At 38.2% G+C, this 24542-nt stretch overlaps 2 protein-coding genes across 2 annotated transcripts in view; both read left to right on the forward strand.

Moving 5' to 3' along the window:
- The window catches only part of LOC118748822 (signaling mucin MSB2-like), a 266141-nt gene that overhangs the window by 210952 nt on the left and 30647 nt on the right, over positions 1-24542 (forward strand). The window contains exon 3 of the mRNA XM_036483526.1: positions 22548-23772. Coding sequence (XP_036339419.1) covers positions 22629-23772 — 1144 coding nt within the window. The 5' untranslated portion in view covers positions 22548-22628. The remainder of the gene's footprint in view (positions 1-22547; positions 23773-24542) is intronic.
- LOC118748351 (jerky protein homolog-like) lies at positions 4566-5675 on the forward strand. Its single transcript, XM_036482723.1, has one exon. It carries the CDS (start codon positions 4704-4706, stop codon positions 5673-5675), a length of 972 nt encoding a protein of 323 aa, XP_036338616.1. The 5' UTR covers positions 4566-4703.

Consider the following 24542-nt stretch of genomic DNA (forward strand, 5'->3'; position numbering starts at 1 on the left):
AAAAAGTAAAAAGAAAATTAATCAATTTTGTTGTGCTTGAGGCCCTTTTTAAGAAAGTGAAAAACTTGAAAAAGTGAAGAAATTGAAAACTTTTGAACTGAAAACTTTGCCTGGAATAAATTTTTGGCTTAAAAAATCCTTTTTACCAGCCAAAAAAAATGTACTTCAAAGAAGTATTTTTTTTATTTCTTTTTTGACTTACAAATAAACAGGTTAATATAGAGGTTTCGCGAAGTAATGGTAAGCAATAAATCTTTTGTTTTTAATTTTTCCGAATTCAATTTTTGATTTAAATTTTTTCCCTACTATTTTTATTGTTTCAGTTTTTTTTTATTTAACTTTCTCATCCGAAAAATCAACCTCCCACCATTTATCTCAATTAAATTCTCGTCTTCCCACAAGCGTGAAAAACTTATTCGACCCCCAGTCGTATACGCAACATTGTCGTAGTAAATCAATAGTTAACTAAACGCACAAATTTCCAAACTGCCAAATTCACACACACAAACCCGAACTCAAACATGCATATTTCTTTTCGCCTTGCTGCCTGCTTCCAAACCACCGACGCGCTGGCGTACTTAATGCCTTTGTCGTAACTCAAAAAATTAATTAAAATCTTGTCATGTTGCATTTGCTTGCCGAACATTGCGTCTGACTGCCGCATTTAATAGCCTAATGAGCGGCATAAATCTACAAGAATTCTTAATTAGCAGCGGCTTACATTTAGCGTAGCGTTTTTTATTTAATGCCCACTAAGCTCTGTATTATTTGCTGACCAAACCAAAGGGTACCAGGGATGATGAAAAAAAAATTTTTAAAGTACCCAAAAAAGGAGAAATTTTATTAAATAAAGAAAAGCATACAAAATAAACCAAACATTTAGTTAAAAGCTTTATTTTAAAAGATACTTTACACATCATTGTTGCAGATAATTATTATTTGCACAAATTCTATTCTATTTCTGGTGTTTATTTCCGTTTGTTTTATTTTTAGAAAAAATTTAATTTCAGTTAGGTATTTTTCATTTTTCACTCTTTTGCTGTTGTGTCTCTTCAATTACAATGGAATTTTGTGCAAAGCAACGTCAAATAAATTCATTTGTTGTATAACCTCGTTATTGTTGTTATTACTTTGCTTTGTGCTGCGATTTCGCTCTGCATGCCTACATACATATCCATACATACATATAAACGTATAGGTATGTATATGCATGTATGTATATTTTGTTATTTGTGCGCGCAACTTTGTGTCTGTTCCTATCTATTCATTTCGTTACGCTTTTTAATTCGCACAGCTAACGGAAACCTTTTTTGAAGATTTATTTTGATTTTTTACATTCTTTCATTTTTTATTTCGCATTTCCTTCATTGGCGGGTTTCGCCTGAAATTGCCTTTTTTCTTTACATATATATTATATAAAATAAAATTTTCCTTCCTCTAGCACGGCTATTTTTGTTTGTGGAAGAGTTAGAGCGGTAATCATTTAATTTGCGAAGAGTACTTTGCTCCATTTTCGACGGAGCAAACGCGCAACCAAATTACTTATGGGAATTAAATGGAAACCGGTACGACATGGCGATGATGATGAATTTTTAATGGTTGAATATTGTTGGATATTTACTTGTAATGTCTTGTGGCATATCTGGACAATTTGACCATTTCAATAATTGCTTGGCTTTGAATTCCTTTTACTTTTCTAGGAAAAATAAAAAGAGAAATAAATAATAGAAAAAAACGCAAAATATGCCATAAGCAGAAAATGAACTTAAAATTGCCAAGTTCGTTTCAAAATAAGACAGTTAGTTGGTTAGATAGCGCGTAAGAAAGCTACAATGCCTCCTTACTCCCATACCCTGAAATTGTGTGGCAGTTGTATGGGCCTTATAATGAAATTACTTATAATGCCTTAAGTGGCTTTATAGTGAAATTAGAATGCCTTAAGTGGCCGTATGTTGTTTTAGATTTTACCAAAATAAGCTACTATGAGCAAAAATTTTTTTTGTTTTTTTTCTCGTGTTTGATATAAAGTCAATTACGGGTGATGGCCTTCGGTTTGGCTCAAATTTTTTCACACAGGCTAATTAAATAAAAAAAAAACTGACAGAAATGGACTTAAGAATTTTTTAGAAATTTTTTCTTAAAATTTTGGGCGTGGCAAATATCGACAAAACCGTCAAGTTGGGTCAACAAAATTCTTTATAAATTCACTAATCATAAACCGAGGTATATTGGGAAGGTAATGAATCAAGCTGTCAGATGGATAGTTTATTTTAACATCTTTCATACAAGAATGCCTTTTGAAATAGCGAAATTAGGCCCCATAGTACCCACACTTCAATACAAGGGCGGTGAGCAGCACCTGAATCAAGGCTAAACCGGCATAATGCGGCTGAAACACCCAGCAGCTCAATAAAGGTTGCAACCGAAGGTCAGGGGCCGGTTAAGCATGTCCGCCCTCGAAGCAGGCCTATTACGACCAAAAGGCGGCCACTAGAGCAGCTGACGGGGAAACAATGGGCGAGCTCGTTAGAGTGAGCGAGGGGAGTAGTAGCCAGCTTGGGCAAACCGGCAGACACTGCTCCAAAGAGGCAGCGATCTGCTGAACAGGCAGGGGATAAGGTCGCTTAGAGACCAAAAACTGGTGGCCATAAATACCCCTCTTTCAGGGTTGTAGTAAAGCTATGCAGTGAGGTACTGGCCATCTTCGACAGAGGGGAGACGGATGGACTATCCCCAAAGGAAAATGGAGGGGGGTAGAGGAAGCGATTGCCGAAATCTACCTTCAAGTCCTAGAGGAAAACCCTGAACCTCATCCTCTCTGCCATGATTCCGGCTCGTATAAGGGTAGAGAAAAGCTCACCGCCTGCGAAAACGTCAAGTCAGCTCAGCTCTATAAGTTGGCCGTCATCAAGGTAGGTGCGGTTTGGTCGGGATGGAGGCCAAACATGGAGACCGTCAGCAAGGAAGAAATTCCTAGCCGACCTAGGGCTCGGTTTTGGATTCCGGCTAAACCCGCCGAGCCTTAAAGAATAGAGCGGATCTTTAGATCATGCCATACGGACCTGTCAACACATAATTGGAGGGTGGGGAAGACACAGAAGCCGGTAGAAGGCACAAGGCAGGTGTTGTTGATCCTCAACGCCGAATCGCTTGCCCCTCTTCCGCAAAAGGATTGGGTAGTGAGATTCGGGTTTATTGACGCAAGCATTCGAATCTACCGCAGCGATGAGCCGAGCCGAGGTCCAAACCTTAGTGAGAAGAGTGACAAGTACGGCCATAGAAGCCATTCATTTGGTGTTAAACAAATCGAGAAATTTCTTTCAAAGCAACTCCTTTTCATCCTATCGAAAACGACTTAAGAATCGAGACAGAGATGGTATGTCTAGATCTCCGGGATTTGATATGTTCGTCAAGTTTCGTTGTTTGGGGCAGCCAGATCTGTAAATATGCAATCTTTTCGTTGACGAAGGATTTTTCGCGCAATACTCTGGATACGAGCCACTATGCGATCAAGCGGTAGTCAATGCAATGCAGTTATGGATAACGCAGAGCATCAAATGGTGATCACAGTTCTGTCGGACCACACTCTGCATATAAGTGAATTCATGCACCACCATTAACTCCATATCTAAAAAAAAAACTCAACTAGCAAGCCATCTGCTCTAGTAGCTCTGCCTTGAAATTTGTATTCATAGCGAGGGTATCACCCCGGCATTGTCCGGGTGACCATAATCTTCGCAGGCTTTGCCGCCAATATCATTTAAGTTCTTAAGCTTCACTCCCATTTTAACTAAATAAATGATCTCAAATTATCTACCGCTGTGTCCGATTTCAACACGACTCTTTAGGAGGAATTTTTTTTACCGCATCACCGTTTTAGCGGCAGTAAGGGTCAAGTAATTGAGAAAATATTTTTTAAAACTAATTTTATTTATAAAAAATTGAATTTTTGGAGGTATTTTGAAATAGTTCTATCTCACGTAAATCTCAATACAGTAGGGTTTTGATATTCCGGACACTCGATAATCCGGACACCGCGCTAATCCGGACGTGCGTGGGGTCTCCATTGAGAACTCTGTAATCCGGACATGACACCAATACTTAGTACTCGATAATTCGGACGCTTTATATTTTATTTTGTTTTTGTGTCTGGAATGATATCCATTCGAAGTTCTTTACTCACAACGGGAATTGGCGTTATTTTTTAAAATTACCTAAGTATGCATTGAATTCACGCACCGCCTGACCATGCTATGTCTCTGCGTAGCTCAGTTATCGTCTTGACTTTGATTTGTTTACCTCGTGCGGCAAGAGCCTACTGAAGAACGGGAATTGTTATTTTAGGCTAATTTAAAGTCGTGTGTGAAGTTAATTTACAGGCGTTTAGTCCTTGAGGACAGTGCCTAGTGAAGATGCCACCAATTGCTACAAAAAAACGTACCTTTTTAACAATCGACCAAAAATCAGAGGTGTTAAAAATATTGAAGCAAGGAAAGTCGGTTAGAAAGCTGGCTTTGGAGTATAATGTAGGTAAATCTACAATTTCGGATATAAAATTAAAAGAATCACAGATAGAAAGGTAAGAAAATAAAATTTAGTAAGAAGATTTGTCTTCTTTTTTAAATTGAGAAACTAATAACAATGCCAATCATGCATTTAGGTACATTTCTAAAAGTGAAAATGGTCTTGGCCAAAGGAAAACGATGAGATGTGCGGAATACCAGATGATGGAGGAACGCCTATATAATTGGTTTATAAAAAAACGACAGCTGAATGTACGTGTATCCTCTGAAATTCTTCGAGAAAAAGCAAAAGTTTTCTGTTCTGAAATTTATGGTTCAAATGTGGAATTTTTCGCAAGCAAGGGCTGGTTTAATAACTTTCGATCAAGATATGGAATTAAATTTCTAAAAATTTCTGGTGAAAAATTAACTAATGACTCTACGGCTGTGCAGCCATTTATTGAACAACTTCAGACAAAAATTCGTGAAAAGGGGTTAACAAATTCACAAATATACAATGCAGATGAAACTGCACTATTCTGGAAAAAGTTACCAGATAAAACACTTGCGCTGCGCACCGAAAAAACAGCACCTGGGCGTAAAATTGGTAAGGAGCGAATCACGTTATTGGTTTGTTGCAATGCATCCGGAGAACATAAGCTAAAATTGTTAATGATCGGGAAAGCAAAAAATCCTAGGGTGTTCAAACAGGTGAAGCTGCCATTGGAGTATGCTAACAGCACGAATGCGTGGATGACAGAGATGATTTTTAGAAACTGGTTTAAGAATTCATTTGTTGTACAAGTGCGGAAACATTTAAAAGAGAAAAATTTGCCAGTAAAAGCACTTTTATTGTTGGATAATGCCACCTGTCATCCATTGTCATTAGCTAGCTCCGAAGAAGACATATGCGTAATGTTTTTACCCCCCAATTGCACAGCATTAGTCCAACCAATGGATCAAAATGCTATCCGAATTCTGAAAGTGAACTATCGTAAAAGTTTCCTATCATTTATGTTATCAAATTTAACCGATAATTTGACGGATGTTATTAAAAAGTTTTCTTTAAAAGACGTTGCATTTTTGGTGATGAAAGCTTGGAACGCAGTAGGCACTAATATAATATATTCGGATGACGACTTGCCCCTTGCGCAATTACGCTCTAATCCCTGAAGTGAAGTAATCGACCTGCTGGTTGAAATAAGTCCGGATGTGTATCAGAATAATGAAATTACTTGCATACAATATGCTGAAGAGCAGGATTTTAGATATTTTGAAACTTATTGGCCTAAGAGAGATAGCTTATACAAATCGCAATGAAACCAAACTTCGTCAGACCAAAATCACGAATTTTCTTCAACAATAAATAGCATACAACTTAATACAACATTATTTTCATGAATTAAAGTTTTGTGTTATTTTACATTTGTATGTAATAAATCTTGATGTGAAATCATAAAATGAAATAAAAATGAACTAAGCTGTTGAGAATATGTAAAATTTTTATATTTTTTTAGGACTTCGATAATCCGGACATTTCGATAATACGGACACTGCTAGGTTTTTAATTGTCCGGATTATCGAAACCCTACTGTATTTTCCCAAAATAATTTGGCGGAGTTCTTAAAATATAAACCAATTTTATATTTCTGATGGAAAAACAGTACCGATTTTTTTTTTTGTTTTTTTTATGAAGAGTGATGCACGCTAAAATACATACATATATTCTTAGCGAAGTCGCAGAGGCGGTCTTTTTAAACTTTAAGACCAAAGATATTTTTTTCACTAAAAGCTCCCATACAAGAGGCCTTTGAAAGTATTGTAATCTTCTTTCGAAAGGTCAACGGATGATCAATATTTTGATTATTGTGGCCAGACGCTTAACCATTGGCAGTGGAGTACTGAGCAGCAAAGTTTCATTTCCAGCAAAAAATTCGACCACACAAATACGCTTCTCTACTTGGCAACTGTAATTAAAGTCCCAAGAGGTTGAATGATATTCTGAGCTTGACAAGTTCATTGCAACTCTGACCGGCTTGAATTCTTCTTTTGCTCTTTGAGAACAAGCAGCTAAAATAAAGCACTTTTACCGCTTAGGATTCAATTCTGACTTCCAGAGAACTATTTCCTTGCTACCTTGGAGAAGACTAGGTCTATGATATTAATGAGTTTTGACATTCTACGGCTGGAGGGTTTTTGAAAAGTCCTCATGCCTAATCATGTAAAATACGTTTCAAGAACCACAATATTTACTTACTAATCCTTCCTCATTCTCAAATAGCGCAACCTTCATGCCGAAAAAAAGAGTTCCAGCATTAATTTGAAGCAGACACGCCTGAAAGTATGCACTAATTTAATAAGGCGTGACCAACCACAAAACAAACAAGTAGAGCGCGCACAAATTAAAGTGAAAGGATACATTCGCAGCAAGAATGGAGAAAAACTGTACGAAAAAGTGTGTTAAGCTTCAAGCGCGGAAGCAGAAAAAGCAACGCAGAAAAGTATGCAACAGCATAGTGTTAGAATTTGCGTTAAGCAGGCAAGAACACTGGTAGATGCTAGTATGTAGAAGCGCAACAAAAGCGCAGCTAAGCTTTTCACTATGCACAAAAAAAGTCATGGCGCCTAAAAGCATGCAACGTACATATATTTACCGCAATAGCAAAACAGCTAGCCAAATAATGGCTATGCTAGTGTGTAGCGTGTGTATGTGTAAGTCTGTGCGCAAAAAGACATTGCAGCGCAGTTTTCTCTCCTCTTTTTTTTCGTGGTGGTGGTAATCAACGCGTGTAAACACACGCACACTCTTTTTCGTTTGCTTCCATTGCCTTTGTAACGAAATTTTCTAGCACGGGCTGGCATTGTTTGACTACTTTTTATTTATCTTCGGCTTTGCTACACTTTATTGTTGCCGATGCTGTCCTCCTCTTCGCGCACATCCTCAATCTTCATTCGCTGCTTGCGGTGTTCGCATGTGTGTTTGTATTTATGTATGTATATTTTTTTCTAGTTGTTTATCTACACGTGTGCTTGTTTGTTTGTTTGGTTGCTTTGCTTGCTTGTTTGTTTGCCTTTTGTCTTAGTCGCCACAACGTCTGCTATTCATTTCAGCTGGCGCTACAGCTTTGCTATTTTGCCCGAAGGTATGCAACACATGCACGCTCGCTCGCTTATGTAGCTGTTGCTATGCCTTTGTCAGGCCACCTTACTGCTTCTCACATCCTTTTCTACAACATTTCTCTTAATCTGTGTGTGTGTTCGTGTGTTCCATTGCCTGCGTTTGCCTACTTTATTACACTTTAATGCCGCAACAGCTCTACACATTTCTTCGTTGGTATGCGGTTGTCGTGCCGGTTGCTTTGTGGCCTGAGGTGCTGCTGTTAAGCTGAAACTTGACTTAAATAATTACGTATACGCCATAGCGCCACACCCGTTGGCGTGAGTTAGTGTTGCGCAAAAACTCTCGGCTGCGTGCATGTCTAGCGTGGTGGAAGCTTGCAACGTCGTCTGCCGACAAAGGTGTGGACAGTTGGCTTTTCAGCGCGTTTGCCTTTTGTTCGCCAGTCGTATATAAATACATACATATGTATGTACGGTCCTTTTTATATCAGTGCTTGTGCTGGTGCGCACTGCTTTCCAACGACTGTTGGTTTATGTCACCGCGCAAAACACTTTCATTAGTTTTGGTTGTGGCTGACTGTCCTGTCGCTCATAAACTAGTTCATGCTTTGCTTTCTTATTGTGCAAATCTTCTTAACTCTCACCCGCAGACACTTGTACGCATATCTTATTCGTGCGCGCGCCAAAAAGCCTTCTTGACAGCTTTATGCTTTCATTTACATATACATATCTTTTATTTTCACTGACACAGCTCTTATCTGCAACTGTAATCTTATTTTATCTATTTCAGCAACTTTCCCACCACTCCGATTCTCTTGTGCTGTCTTGCTTTCTATAAAATTCAAATCTAGCTTTCCCACATCACTTTTAACCAACCTGAAGTTTATTAAATTTCTACCACAAAAATCCTTTTTCGCCACATGCTTTCCAGTTTTCTCAATTCTCCTTCCTACTTGCCTCACATTTTTCACGCTCCTCACCTTCTTGATCTTCCTTAATCACGTCTAAGCACATCTTTATTGCACAATATTTGCTATGTATTCCTCTTTGCAACCCTTTCTAATTTCATTAATTTCAATCCCATTACATTTAATGCATTTCAAATGTAAATTGTGTCGAAATTTTATTACCAGTAGCAAATATTTATTCCACACAAATTTGTTGTTAGTTAAATAAGTACACATGTGTTTATTTGCGGTTTAATTCTTTTAAATGGGTATGAGTGGTTAGGAAAAAATTTCTCTAGTGCGCGCACGTGCGGAAAATACTTACATAGTGGTTTTTTTTTATAGGAAAGGAGGCACCATACTAATTTGGTCTAGTTCCGAACATTGCATCATGCGGAAACGGCAATCCTAAATTTTACATGACCATTGAAGTGGGATGTTTTTTTATTATTTGGTTTTTTTTTTTTGTCTTTGCAATATCATTGGAAAATTCTTGAAAGAACTTTGAAGTTGTACAGTTCCGCAATGGAGCCTGCTTCGACAAGAAAATATAAGTCCCTAGGATACTTTTATTATTGTTAATTCCGACGGTTACCCTCCCTCGACCCAAATTATATATTTCCTTTACATGTGAGTAAAAAGCTTGCTTATTCCCGCTTGGTTCCCATGGTTGTAAAAGCTTCGTATACTTCAAAACCTTGTCTACAGGCTCACTTCCATCAACAAAATGATTTACACCGTCCGTCTCAATGCTAAGTTCAACAATATTAGCCAAGGCTGCACGCACGCTCCGATGCTGGAGAAGAAAACGTAAACCAAATAACAGTACTATGAGCATTTGGAAGAAGCGTAAAACCGCTGCGCTCGCCACGATATAAAATTGTGGTTTGTTACATTAACGCTGGCGTAGGCAAAGAAGACGTATTTGCGCTTACAGGCGGAAGATTCAGCTTTCGCGAGAAAAATTAGGACGAAGAAGAAAGTATAGTAGACGTCACTTCCACACGAACCGTGATAGTGATTATGACCGGACACTTGTATCGAAGCGTGCTTAGCTTAGACAGTATGTAACCTTAAAATTCATTGAGGTGTTAAAAGCTTTTGAAGGCTTTTTTCGTAGGATTAATGCACCGCAGCGACACTTAGTGTGTATGCGACCCTTTGGTACTGAAAAAATATTGCAATTTTTATGAACAAGAAGAGACTGTAAAGTTATCATTAAAAATATCCACCAAGGTATGAAGGCATCCTTCTTTTTTAAAGCCGACGAAAAACACACAAGCTTTCCTAAAAAGTTATAAAGAAAAAACAACTTTTTAAAACTTCAATTTTCTCCAAATTTTCCACAAAAAATTTTCTCCAAAAACGTTTCTCCCCAAAAACAATTTTTTTTGCTATGTACTAAACACTCTACGCTGCTTTTACAAACATATTTTTTCGGCTAAACAAAATCGGCCTAATCGCCAATTCCATGTGAATAAAATGTTCTCATAATTTAACAAGCAAAACAAAAATAAATTGGGAATTTTTTTTTGTGGTTTATAACTTTTGTGATTATTTGGTCACATGGAATTCGCGATAAGGCAAATAATTTTCTAACAAAATTTTGTTTTGTATTTTTTTTTTTCAAAAAATATTTTTTTTCATAAAAGTAATTTTTCCACAAATAACACCTTTTTTTTAATTTCTTTTCTAAAAAATTAACTATCCTTAAGAAATATAATTTTTTTCAATTTTTACAAATTTGTCTAGTTTTAGGTAAACTATTTTTTCCTAAACCTGTATTAATAGAGCTTAATAAAAATGAGGCAAATTTAAGAAAAAACAACAAATTTTAAGTTTCTTCACACTATTTCTTTATGAGTGGAAAATACTTTGGGAGAAATGTTTCCCTTGGTCCTGAAAGATTTACGTCAATTTTATTGTTTTTATAATGGTATTCTGCAATAAGTATGTGGCAACTTGCATTAAATTTAACAATTTTTGAACTTCATTAACAAAAAAGTCTTTTAGCTGAATTTGAAGCTCTACATATGTAGATACTTTATTGCATAGTCTGAAATCACAAAAACCGTGTCAAATATGCTCCACCATTTACTCCAGCCACTTCAGTTTATGCCTTTTATAACTACCGCAAATATAAATGCAATAAAAAATTGTGAGGTGTAAAATTTGCAATTTTCAAAAGTGCACGCCAAAGGTCCTGAGGCGTCGCGCCGCTATGGCCAAGCAACTTTTTATTGAATAGGTGAGTCAAACAAAAACTGTTAAACAAAAATAAGAAGCTTTAAAAATGCCACACGAATCTACTAAAATGCAAGGGAGCAATTGAATGAATTGAAACGAAAAAAAAACAACGAACTGAAAACGGACATTTACGAGCACCGCAGGCAAGTGTTGGTCCAGTGGGGCGAGCGAGCGTGCTTAAAGCACACATATTGTAGAAAACTCTTATGTATGCGTATATGTGAATTTTAAATTTTTCTACAAACCGCGCATGTTTTTATTAAGCTGTAAAAATACCGAAAAATCACACGGAATTAACGGCACAACAGCTGCCAAAATTGTTAAATAACAAAAGTCAATATGTAAAGTGCAGAAAAATAAAAAGTAAAACAAAAAATAATATTTAAGAAAACAAGAAAACTAGAAATTTAACCTACACACACACAAAATGCATAAATAAAGCAAATCACAATAAAATGCAAATAAAGCAAAAATTTGCACACTAAAATACATATATGTATGTAAACAAATTTCGCGCTTAACACACAAGTGCGCCAAAAAGTATGCAAAGTATTTAATGAAAAAGCCATTTACGGCGCAAAGTTGTTTGGCAGGCGCGAAAAAGCCTTGCGGCCAGCTTAGCGTAAAAGTGTTGCTTTCAACTTTTTTCATATTTTTTTTTTTTGTTCCACGTGCGTTTTAGTGTTATTTGTATTGGCGCCTAAATGTATGCAAATAAGCGAAATTTTGTCACACTTGCCACTTTATGGATATGCAGAGCAGACCAAGCGTTGGCAGGCTGACAGGCTGTGCAAGGTTGTCACAAGTCGTGCAATTTTCGCACAAAAAACACTAATAAAGATAAATAAATAAACAAATATCGTTAAAGTGTAAGAAAAAGTGAAAGGCAACAGTAATAAAATACGCTTGCTGCACGTAAAATTTTTACATACACTCATATGTGTTCAGTAGACTTGGATATCGCATCAGCTGCAAGCGCCATTAAAGATTTCACGTATGTATACGCCCTGTACTATGTGTAAAGCATGGCCGCACAGTGGAAAAATATGTGCTTTTGAATATTCAAATTTTATACATACATATGTATTTGAATGCTTTAGCTTAACAAATTGATATTTGAATAAGAAAAATTCATTATAACTTTGCACGAAATTGGCATTTTTATACAAAATAAAAGCAACAAAAGTCAGAAGAATTTTATTCAATTAAAACTGATGAAAACTGTTATGGAAAAATTCACTATGAAGGAGACTCAAATTAAAAAAAAAAAACTTAATATTTGCAACTTTTATGCAAAATTAAAAAAATAGCAATTATTTTTGATTTTTATAATATATAAATCCAATATAACAATTATTCTTGATTTTGATATTATATGCCTTAGATAACAGTTATTGAAGACTTTTCTTTATAAAAGTCATCAATAAACATCAGTCAGTGACTTTTACTTTTAAAAGTCATCAATATAAATCAGTCACCGACTTTTATTTTTTAAATCATTCGTATAAAAGTCATTAACATTTTAACATTAACAGAAGGTGTTGGGAAACAAAAGTTTGCTACGACTTATATAAATGACTCTTATAAGTATGATTTAAATAAAATTATAGTTTAAAAAACTAAAACGTCGCTATTATAATTTCCATTCATACTGTCATCAGGTATGTAACTTGAGAATAGAAATCGCTGCAGCTTTTAGGCAAATAAAATTCAGTGGTATGACTTTTATAAATAAACATCTTCGATAACCATTATCTGAGATATATAATTTAAAAAAGCAAAAGTAACTGTTATTTCCAATTTTTTAGATAGAAATCAAAAATAATTGTTATTTTGAATCTATAAAATAAAAGTGAGAAATAACGGTTATTTAAGGAGTAATTAAATAAAAGTCACAATTAATTGTTAAAGAGTGATATTTGCAATAAAAGTTGTAACTGTTATGGTCCCTGGTTTCCTTCGTCTTCCTTTGCCTTTTTACTATAAAAAATTAAAGACCGGAAATTTTTTTTTTTGGAGTTAAGTTAAGTTTAATTTTGGGAGCTATGTATTAAAATAAACCGATTACTCCCATTTTTTCGAAAGTTTAGTTATAATATTATTTCTAAGATATGGGCATAATTTTTTAGTGATATGTATATTCATTGGTCCGCTTTTTACGGCGTTTTTGAGGTTCGGTTTCTATGGATGGTATGCTTTGAAATAAACCGATTACGCCGAATTTTTGATGGTTTACACATAACGTTATTAAAAATACATGGACAAGATTTCGAAGTCACACAATCATTGGTGTGCTTTTTAGGGCATTTTAAAACGTTTTTGAGATTAAGTTTGTATGACAGGTCAAATAAAATCGATTACGTCTAATTTTCTAGAGTTGATATACAACATTATTATAAACATATCGACAAAATTTCGGACTCACATATTCATCGGTGCACTTCTTATGTCATTTATAAGTTGCTTTTGAGCTTTGGTTTATATGGGAGGTATGCTTTAAAATTAATTAATTTCTTCTAAAAAATGTATGCGTCTGTACCACTGTGTGCCGCACACTTTAAGCTCATCCCATGGCTGCAAGAATTTTTTTTTTAATTGGGTTAGTTGGATATTTTGCGAATAATCGGCGTAGCTGATTTTTTCAGAACTCGTTAGAGCGTTTTTACTATTTTTGGCCGCTGTAGTCCCACTGTTCGCCATGTACTCCAAAAGTTATGAAACGCACGCACTTTTACTTGGCACAATCACTTACAACCTTAAGTCACTTGCATACATGTAAGTAAGGATAATAATAATAGATTGCCGCTTACACATGCGTTACTGTTTGGCCGAGCTTCTCCTCCGAGTTGTGGCCTGCACCTTGATGTTGTCACACAAAGAAGAGGGACCTATAGATTTAAGCCGACTCCGAATGGCGATTGTATTTTCATGAGAAGCTATTTTTCATGGCAGAAATACACTTGAAAGTTTGCCATTGCCTGCCGAGTGGTTTTTATTTTTTGATGTTGGTTTGAACCGGGTTTAAACCCAGGCACTGCGTAGTGATAGCGCGCACTGCTAACCACTACACCACAATGGCCTTACGTTTAGTTATGTAAATATATACACATATATGAGCGGGTGCTTTAGTAACTTTTTTGAGACTTTATTTGATTTTTGCGGTTGCTTTTATCACAGTTTCACTTGTTATTTGCCGTAGCTTATATCAATAGCTGTTGCAAACAGCCATACATACATCTGCGGACAGAAAAAATTTTCGTGAAATTAAATAGCTACATTCAAATCGGATTGTACACTTGCACACAATTGGTTGGTTTCTAATATTTAGCTGCACGTCTGTTGCCATCACATAATATTCTTCTGAACAGATTTAAATATAAACGTCAGGAGTGACATGTTTTTTAGAAAAAGTTTAGCGAAATAAATCTTTGATACATTTAATTTTTCCGAGAAATAAAAAAAATGTGGAGGTATGTGAGTTTCTTCTTTTCCTACATATAATAAAATTATTTTTAGCAAATTGGTGTCACACTTTCGATTGGCTTCAAAGTTTTTTTTATTTTTTTATGGGTTCTGTACATGAAATGAGCTAACACGTATTCGAAGATTTTTTTCTTCTTTATTTCTTCGGAGATATAATCTGTCAAAGTTTTGGTGTTGCACATTTTCTTCCATATAAATATATATTCATATTAGAGATGGGCACGGGCCGGGCTTTTGGCAGGGGCCCGCCGGGAAACAAATTTGGCACACTTACCACGGATTTCCCAAGGATGGTCTTATACTGAAAATAATTCCGATAAACCACTTAAACCGGTTTTCTAAGATTTCCAGGTCGAAATCTCAGGTTTCAGTGGAGTTGGAATGTAATATAAAATACACAGGCGAACGTACCATGAAAATGGCTTCCACTTTTGAAAGCATAGAGTTCCCCGCAACAAGCTGAAATTACAGCAATCAAGCTTTATTGGCTTTCATCCTATGCAAAAAATTTTAAATAAATGTCCATGTATCATGCCTTGGGTCATACAAAAATCTATTGCCCACATGGGAGGCATTGATCTGATGGACAAGAGACGCAAGAAACTTTTTTCGCAATACATGTGGAATATCTAAAGGATTTGCACATGGGCTCTCTCGCCCTTTTTTGCTCTCTCTGTTAGATTCATCCAGTTCTCAGCGAGCTTTGTAAACAAATGATCGAGCGACTGAAAAAATTGCACTGTTATAAGACCGCTGTATAGCAGTGATAACAGCGTGTCCTTTCATATCTTTTGCTAGGTTTCTTCCCTCCATTTATGATATGGAAACATTAAAAATTAAAAAAGGTGCCGGCAAGAATTGCACGAATTGCACAAAAATATGTGACTGTCCTCAAATACCTGACGCACCCTGTACTAGCGCAATATCTACTCATGTTGTTTGTTTTTTTTTTTTTAATTGTTTTTAATTTTTCAAATCCCATTAGTGCCACTTTTCATCTAAAACCCTAACATCGCCCATTTTCAACCAACGATGCCATCAAACGTCCGCCAATCAATCCACCATCGCAACCACTCAGCCACATGAGTAGCTCGTTTATGTAATGGATTTCGATGGCTACGGGATTACTAAGCACCAACAGAAAAATGACCGAAAATCATAAAAAAAAAATATATGTACACGCAAACATATAAAAAACTAAAAGTTTCAATATGAAATACGAACATACGAAATTTTGGCGTAACCAATACATTTTTCCGTCAAGCACTCTTGCACTCCGTGCTGCCCGGCAGCTGTGGTGCGCGCAGTGTTGCATGTTTGCCAGGGCGGCTCAATCTCGCTGTTAACGCATTCAAGCATTACGAAACGCGAAAATACGAGCACATGCGGCATGGAGAGAGCGACTGCTGCGGCTGCTCGAAAAAGTTTTTGTGTCTATGCATGTTTAAATTTTTCTTTTGTTTTTGTATATGTAGCGGTAGCGGCATTTGAACTCCGCTGATACGCTGCGTTGCAATTTCCGCTTGGCCGCATATTTTTCAGCCGTCGGATATGCAACGAAAAACCAATCGAGTTCAAATCGCAAAATAAATGGCAAAAAGTTTTACTGAAAATAATAATGGCGATTGCTGCGCTACGAGTTAGTGGCTACTTTTTCGATTTTTCGAGTTGCGGTGGATTTGTTGTTAGTTTGGCATTCGGTGTTTGTGGAGGCAGCAGGCTTCTCGTTGAGTTGGTGGATCTGGTTGGGAATTTATATGAAAAAACTTGAATTGATTTTCGTTAATACCCTGTGGCCGCCACTGCCGAGTATATAAACTCTGTGTGGGATCTTCGTTTGGCTAGTTCGAATGTTGTGGGTTCGAGTCCAAATTTCCGCTATCTAAAACTAAGTGCTTGAGGGCTGAAAGTTTTTAGGCTTCAGTGTGGTGAATCTTCGTTCAACAGTAGATTTCTATCTGCTTAGCTTAAATTTGAATATCACTAATATTCAAATGAATAAAAGGAATGCCCAAGAATATTCAAATGAATGAAAGGAATGCCCAAGAATATGCAGAATGAAAGCTTTAGAAGTACGAAGCATTTACTAAGACGATTCCACCTCGTCGGGCTCCAAACGGTTGCTACTTTAGAGGTCCGTGACGATATTAAGTCTCACCACATGGGTTCCTCAAAGACAATGTCCGATCATACATATCGCAGAATCGAAATTTGACGCTTAGCCAGCTGCAGGAGCCCCTTTCGCCGCCCGAAATTTCCCGGAAAGACTTTCCGACTTTTCATGACAGGGTTTTTTTTCATGTGAACGCCGAGCCGCATGTGAACCCAGCGATTCAGACAAAGTCCACAAGTTGACGCCGGAATTTCTGCCTCTTTTAGATTTGATTCCAAAATGTCTTCTCAGAAGCTTCACTCTGCCAAGTACCACAAATAGAACGCCACCGATCATGGAAAGCCGCGTATAAGGCACTTTATATATCCTGAGTAATATAATGAGCTCCATCCATTCAGGAACAATAGTAAGTCCGCAGCTGGTACCCCTGCATAAATTTGTGCTGAGTGTCTAAAACTCTTCCTATAACGATTAGTGCCACGTCGTCAGCGTAGGCCTTATCTCCTTATCAGCTCCTCTAAGGTGACGCTTACCACTACGATCCGTAGCAATGGTAAGAGAAAACCTCCCTGCGGAGTGTCTAGTTTCACTTTACGCTCAACAAAGACCTTTTCCTCCATCAATCTAACAGCTCTGTCGTGGATTCAAAGCTTTTGCCATTACCCGGGATAACACAATGTTAAAAGTCTCCTCTATATCAAGGAAGGCACTAACTACAAAGCCTTTATTTTTAAGAAACTTCTCAATAACTCAAACATTTGTATGCAGAGCAGAATCCACAGGTTCAACCTTCAGGTAGCCATGTTGAGAGAGGCTGAATCGCTCTTCAGAAATCCTATTTCACTATATGCATATCAATGAGTTTCTCAAGTTTCTCCAATAGAAAGTAAGAAGGCTGATTGGTCTCAAGTGCTTTGGAGATAGGAGAGAGGTTGTTCCTGCCGTGGGAATAAACTTAAGCCACACAGAGAAATCGGCATGGTCTACTGTATCTACACCAGCAGGCTAACACGGTGCAACACTAACTGGGATTCCTCTTCACGCAACGTCTAAATCAGGACGATTCATGGCAGCCACATGAGTTTTCGCAGATTTTCCCCACGGCTCCCCAATAGTCTTCCTCATCTCGGATTTATATGTAGATAGCCAGTTCGATCTGCAAAGTTTCCAGTAGTAAATATACTTTCTTGACTTTATTAATGAATCACCTACTCTACACCGTGAGGTCTGTAGGACTTTGGCCGAGAGACTACACAGCGGGTAGGAGCTTTCGATGGCATTCTAAAAAGCTCCACCAAAACACTAAAGCTTGCCTAGAGTGGCTAGCGCAGTTGCTTGCTGTGAAAGTCCAAATTAGTTCTCCTGAAATCCCCAAAAGGGAATACTTTTAGTCTTCACTTAGTATACACCCATAAAGTGGCTCACCTCTTACGTTTATACTCGTACCTGAGCTTTCCCACCGCGAACCTCTTGGTTAAGCATCCGAGTCAATAATGGCACCAGTCTTCCGTTGCCTCGCCTCAGCTGTGGTCTCACGCAGCAGTAGTAGAGTGGTACCACCTGATCGTCATGCGGAGCAACCAGCCACAATGTCCTCATTACTGAAATTAGGCAAAGTAAATTCTATTTCATTTCTGATGAGCATGCTGGATCTTAGTGTATCTGCTTGTTTCTGCACTATTCAACATATACTTAGGCGTTCTAATCGAGCAGATACTGTTACTACTTAGGCCCTTCTCCCGCACTGCAGCAACTCCAGCCTGTTTGCCGGCAGCTTTAGAGTTCTGGTGATCTCTTTACAGGATTTTCGTCTGCCCAAACCTTGCACAGCCACCTCAATTTTACGCCCCTGCTTACTGAGGCCTTGTGGCAGAACCGTCTGATACTGTTGACGGAACCCTCTGTTGATGGAACATTGCCAGTCTTTGGGCCTCTGATACAACCTATTCTACCACCATACTAATGCGGGTTTCCTCTTCTCTCATTTGCACTTCAAATATGTTACATAATTTCTACGTTGGCCTTATGCACCAGACATTTCAAAAAACCTTAAAAGAGTAATGCATTTGTCACGCCTAAAATTATGCAACTAAGCTTTAAGTTTATTTAACCAAAATTTGAGCCGAGCCATTAAAATTGCACGAAGTTGACAATCATAAAATTAAAATGAAATGAAATTCCAGCTGGCTGTTGAAGTTTTCGTGGTTATCTTCTTTTTTTTTACAAGCACATACACCTTTAAACGCTATAAAGCTGGCTACATTCGCAGTAAGACCACCAAGCCTTTATTTGCCTGTCTGCCAGCGCCAGAATGGAATGCTTTCGATCGCGCACTTGAATGCCACTCTAAGTTGCCAGAACAATGCACAATTTCATTTGAAACTTTTAAGCGACGCGACGGCGTTAGATGTCGCCATAGAATTATTGTTGTGCGCCTAAATATATACGACATATTTTTGCAACTTGTTTAACAGCAGCGGCAATAGTGGTAGTGTACACGTTGTAGTAAATATTTCAAGGGCTTTACTTTTCGGTAGCGAAGAACTTCACAGTGTAACAAAATACCTGCTGCTGTCAACAACAACAGTCCAAGCAATTTGCACGACCACACAAGTGGTTGGCAATGCGCAGCCCGGCGAAACCACTTGCACTCTATACTCGCATCCAATATGGCATATGCTCACAAAAGTTCGTCAACACTGTGGTAGAAATGTTTTCCTTCTATTTAAACAAACAAACTTGCCAACACACACTACATATATAAATGCGAACGTAAAAAATATATGAGCCAACATTTGTAGCTTTAATTAAATGTACCGAACGTTGAGGAGCGAGAGCGCGCGCTCTCGCGCCGAAAAGCGGACTTCCCATACATGCCTTAACAAGTGTTTTTGCTTTTAAGTGGATTACATTTTCGCATTCTTCGGCATATTTACACATGCATACGCATGCACATGAGTTGGTGTGCGCGTTACGATGCGTGTCACGAATTGTTTGCTTTTCACTTAAATTCCACGCACACAAATTAAGGTGTGTGTTTGTATTAAAAGCCTTTCTGTATTTATTTACTTTTATTTCACTTATTTTTTGCCTGTTTGCTGACTGAGTTGAGGTAGCGAAAGGTTAGCTGGTTCGCTGCTTGTCAAGGTAAAGTAATAAGGGTAAATCGCTAGTGTGGAAAAAATATCGAGTTGTTGGAGTTTGAAAAATTTGCGGTAAAGGGTCGTAGAAACTGCATACTTCTATAAAAAAAAAAATAGAAATTTGCATGTAATATGTATGCGCTAAGGTATCTCTATAATAAAGCGCTTTGAAACCCTCTCTCTAACAGGTATACATGCCGATTTCGAGACTCGCGTATGTGTGTTTGCATTAGCATTTGTATTAGTGTCCTTTGAAGTGAAATTGAGCTGAAGTTGCGCAACTAAAAGCAAAGAAAACTGCTCGTGGCATACCTTAAGTGAGTCGCAATTTAATTTGCGTGCTTGAGTGAGTCAGCTCTTTACAGAATGGGCATTACTTTACTTGATTGTATGCAAATGTAATCAGGTATGAATTTCTTGTGGCGTTGACCCTTCAACCTGAGTATTGTTATGTGAGTTTATCTCACTTTGAGCAAAGCAAATTCTCTATAACGCAATTTACCAGCTTTTGAATGTACTCTCTTAAACCCTCCTTGATCATCTTTACTCTTTTTGAACGTTAATTGAAGAGCTATCACTAAACCTTCTAACAAGTAAAAAATGCCTTCAGTAAGACGAATTTATCTATCTATCGTTCGAATTCGCTCAGCGATTGCAGTAGAAGCAGCAACGAGAGAAAATAATTCGATTCCCCTTTTTAGGAATCCCTAAAAATTTGTACAAGTTATCAGCTAAAAGCAAGTAGTCACTAGACATTTCAGGGGTAATAGATTAGATTCTAATGTGAGTTAAAAGAGACTCAGCCCAGAGCCTCACATATTCATGAAGTTTTATGTGAGGAGAGTTTCAATGAAATAAATTTCCTTAAGAGCCAGCAGACCAGGAAGATAGTAGAATACTTATGTCTCTGTATAGGATACAATTAAACACTGCACCCTTTTGATACCACTTTGGGGTAGTTGATTTCCTTTATCCCCTTAAAACCAATTCGCTCTAAGTATCAGGTCTCTGGTATCCATTGGCCCGACTTCATCATATTCCTTGAAGAAGTATTTGCCTAGCGTTCGGGCCCTGCATCTAGCAAGAGTTGAACAGTGACGGAGGGTATGTGTTACCAGTTTTACTCTTCTGCTTCATCTCAAAAGATTATTCTACAGGAGTTGTTCCAAGAGAGCTCCTAATCTGGTCCAATTAAGCCAATTAAGCGGAGATCCATAAGGACTGAAGTTTTTAAACCAATTTCTGGTTGCTGTGCGTTGGGCACTTAAATTAGAGCAAAGTTTCTCTGCTATAGCGGAAAATTATAAGTTTGCAGGTACTAATGTTATTTGTGTAGCGGTCACTTAACTTTGCCAAGAGGCGGATAATCTCTCAATCGGTGTCGTCAAGCTCAGCTTGACCAATTGGTGTCATGTGATTGTTGTCATGTGGGGAATTTTCACATGCTGAACATACATGAACGGCGTCAAGGTCTGATCTGATAGGTAGGAGTTTTACCTACGACACTAACCAGACCGCAGTTGATCCAGATTCCATTCCATTTCCATTCATTTTGAATTCAGTTTTAGTGGCTTAAACAGAATTCAAACGTGCATTTAGACCCTTTGGATGCCGAAAGGGGGGTCAATGCTAATGTTAATGGTCAGGACTTGGCTGGATCGACTCTAGCACATCACATTCTCTCTTAGGGCATATCTTTTAGCAACATATTCGTCATAATTAGATACACAGAAAGGCTGTGCGGAGGAAGGTATTATTTTCCTTCTTTGCAATGCCATTAGCTTTGGAAATTAATTGGTATTTCTAAATAGTGGTTTAGAGTAGATTTTCACCCTAATTGGAAAGCCATTTTTAAACTCTAAACTCGGACACTTAGCGGTTTAAATTAATATCATGCAGAGAAGGCGGCTTCCAAGTGTGTTTGGTCTACTTGCAAGGTCGCGGCGCACAAAGAGCAAATGTTTAGCGGTCTCCTTCCAGATCAGGTCCTTGCAGCTGCGGCAGCAATGGTTGAAAGGCCTATTGATCCTTTAGTCATGCACATCCGCGGATCACTGCGCTGTATAGACAGCCGTGATTAAATATTTTCTTTGCTCATGCGAGCCTTGGTCTCCAATAGTTGCGACCTAATCGAGAAATAGGAGAGGGCGTAAATGGCCGCCTCGTCAGTTGCAAACGCTCCGCCTGGAAAACGCTTTCCCGAACCAGTTGGCGAAGAATCCTTCCACCGACTCTGAGTTCCAGCTTTGATGCGTCTGTAAAGACAGCCATGACTTCCGGGTACTGGGTTCCTCCCGAAATCAGGTGAAAGTCTATCTAGGTAACCACTCTTTCCAGTATCCTAAATCCCGCTGGTAGCAGCTGGATCTCATTTCATCAACGGCAACAGTTCGTTCGCGAAAATTTAAACTGGAGATTGGAGAAGAGACGATCACATCCAGCACAATTAGCAGTTGAAAAGCGCCGAAGAGCTGTGCGAGAAGGCGCTTTAAGCGTGTTTCTGGAAACGGAACCGTTTTGTTATCTCAGTAGCTTTCCTTGGAAAATTTTTGTGGGTAAACTCAGAAATCATTTTGTGCTGAGCTAGCGATGGTAGCCAGGATATTTGTGCTATTCTTCACCTAGCAAATCGGTATGCTCATCGATACAATATGTCGGATTTGTCTTGAGGATGATGATTCGTTTGGAGCTTATTCTGCATGATTATCGTCCCTTCCCGAGACATTATTTAATTAATCCGAATTTGATCCTCTTAGAATTCCGAGCATGTTTACCAAGGTTCTTATAGCATTTCTCTGAAAGGCTGACTGTATTTTGGAATATATGGGCTAGGAAGGCGACAGCGTGATACAAAAGATTTGCTTTTCTTAGGTTTTCATTATTATTCTATTCCTTGTAAGCTTACTACCTAGCCCTTTACTTAGATAATTTACTTTTTAAAATATTCAAGGTGCGTTTCTTTAATATTTCGCTTTAATTCTTCTTGTTGCAGTTCCAGCATCAGTGAGGAAACGAAGTACTGCTTCTTTGTCAGCCAAAATGCCAACCTGCGTGCAAAACTACTCCTCCGCCTATGCTAGCAAGCCTACAGCCATTGCATAACAGCCGCAGACTTCTTTACACCGATCATAGCCACAACATGAACATCGAACAACATAAGTTCCCCCCACCACCACCACCATCCGCGAGTCTGCTGTCCGACAGCGGTTACACCAATGGCTATGCCACACCCAGCAACAGCAGTATTACAACGACTTCAGCGGACACCTCTGCGTCGTCGCCCGCCTCGCAGACAACCACCTACGTGAACATACCGATAATACCGCATAGCCAACTTAATGCATCCGCGTCGTCTACATCTTCCGCCTCCCCACCGCTGCCGCCGCCGCCGCCGTCTGCTATCTCCATGATGGGTAGCACCAACACACCCGGCGCTGGTGGCGGCACAAGCACCTTTAAAACACCACTGCTACCCATGCCCACGCTCGAGGACATCGAAGGCGGTTTGCTAGCAGTCACGACGACTTCTAACACGCCCGTTCCTATGCCTGTGGGCATACTGAAGTATCCGAATGCTGCCTCAGCGGCGGCCGCAGCATCTGTGGCATCAACACCACTCAGCCTGCCACCCTCTACGTTGAGTATGTGCGGTGGTGGCATGGGCCCTGGACCACCGCTGCAGTCACAAACGCCTGCGTTATCATTGCCCGCCTCTACTGCTACGAGCGGATATTTGAGTAGTGTGGCGACTACCTATCAGTCAGCAGCGCACGCACATCAGCAACAACAGCAACTACCACCTGCCACACTCTCATTAGCCAGCGATATGATGCAGCATGCAACAACGCCCATAACGGTGCTTTCGCTGCAACACTCCGCACAGCAAACACAACTACCACCGCCGCCTTCTGTGGGTATACTTAATAGCAACAGCGGCGTAACTCTAGGCATAAGTGGGGGTAGCAATGCCAGCGCGGGGCGCAGCAATCATCTGTCAAACGTGGGAGGCGGAATGGGTGGCTCTGTCGGCGCTGCAACCGGTGCTTCGGATTCGAAACGTTCATCGAAGTGCTGTACCTGCTTTGGCAGTGGGAACTCGTCATCATCAACGAAGTCGCAGCAGAAAAAACGGTGCAAGCAGAAGTCACAGACGATTTGGTCGGCGCTGCTGACGAATTTGGGAATTTGCGCGCTGCTGCTGGCCTACACGCTACTGGGTGAGTATGGGGAAGTTAGAATTAGCAAAAAAGGAATGAAAGATGTGAAATAGGGGAGGGAATGAAGTGAGAGGTAAACCATTGGAAGTGCCAAAATGAAAATCGGGAGAAAAGAAAAGGAATAAAGGAAAGGGGTAAAAAGGAATAGCAAAACGAAGAATGCAAATAAAGAAAAAAAAACCTTTAAAAAAATGGAAACAAAAAGTAAAACAAAAATCGCTGGCAAATAAAATTTAATAAAACTCAAATCCAAATAAAAAATGCAAAAAAAAACAGAATGACAGCAAAACATCACCCAAATGAAAAAAGAAAAGTATAACAGAAAACTAAAAAATATTATAAAACAAAATAAAGCAAACTCAGATTTAAAAGAATAATAAAAGAATTAAATTAACTAAAATAAAGTAAAATAAACTGTTAAATAAACTAAAAAGAAAAAATAAAATAAATAAAAACTACTATAAAAAATTAAATTAAAAAAATAAACAAATAATACATACAACGAAACAAAACAAAAAAAATATCCAATCAAATTTAATAAAAAATAAAATTATGTAAAATTGAATTAACTAAATTCAATTCAACTAAATTGAATTAAACAAAATAAACTTAAATAAAAAATAATAGGCAACAAATATTAAAATAAGATATAATAAATAAACAAGTAATTTTTAGCAAAAGAAAAACGACTTCAATTCTCATATGAAAAAAAATATATATATATATATCTCATGATACGATGGTCGGATCTAAACCAGTTTCGTATGGGA

This window comes from Rhagoletis pomonella, unplaced genomic scaffold (genome assembly GCF_013731165.1).
Source record: "Rhagoletis pomonella isolate Grant_MI unplaced genomic scaffold, Rhpom_1.0 Rhpom_scaffold_00013, whole genome shotgun sequence".
Taxonomy (NCBI): domain Eukaryota; kingdom Metazoa; phylum Arthropoda; class Insecta; order Diptera; family Tephritidae; genus Rhagoletis; species Rhagoletis pomonella.

Coding starts and splice junctions, on each gene's coding strand:
- LOC118748351 (XM_036482723.1), top strand. CDS start 4,704: ATGAGATGTGCGGAATACCAGATGATGGAGGAACGCCTATATAATTGG.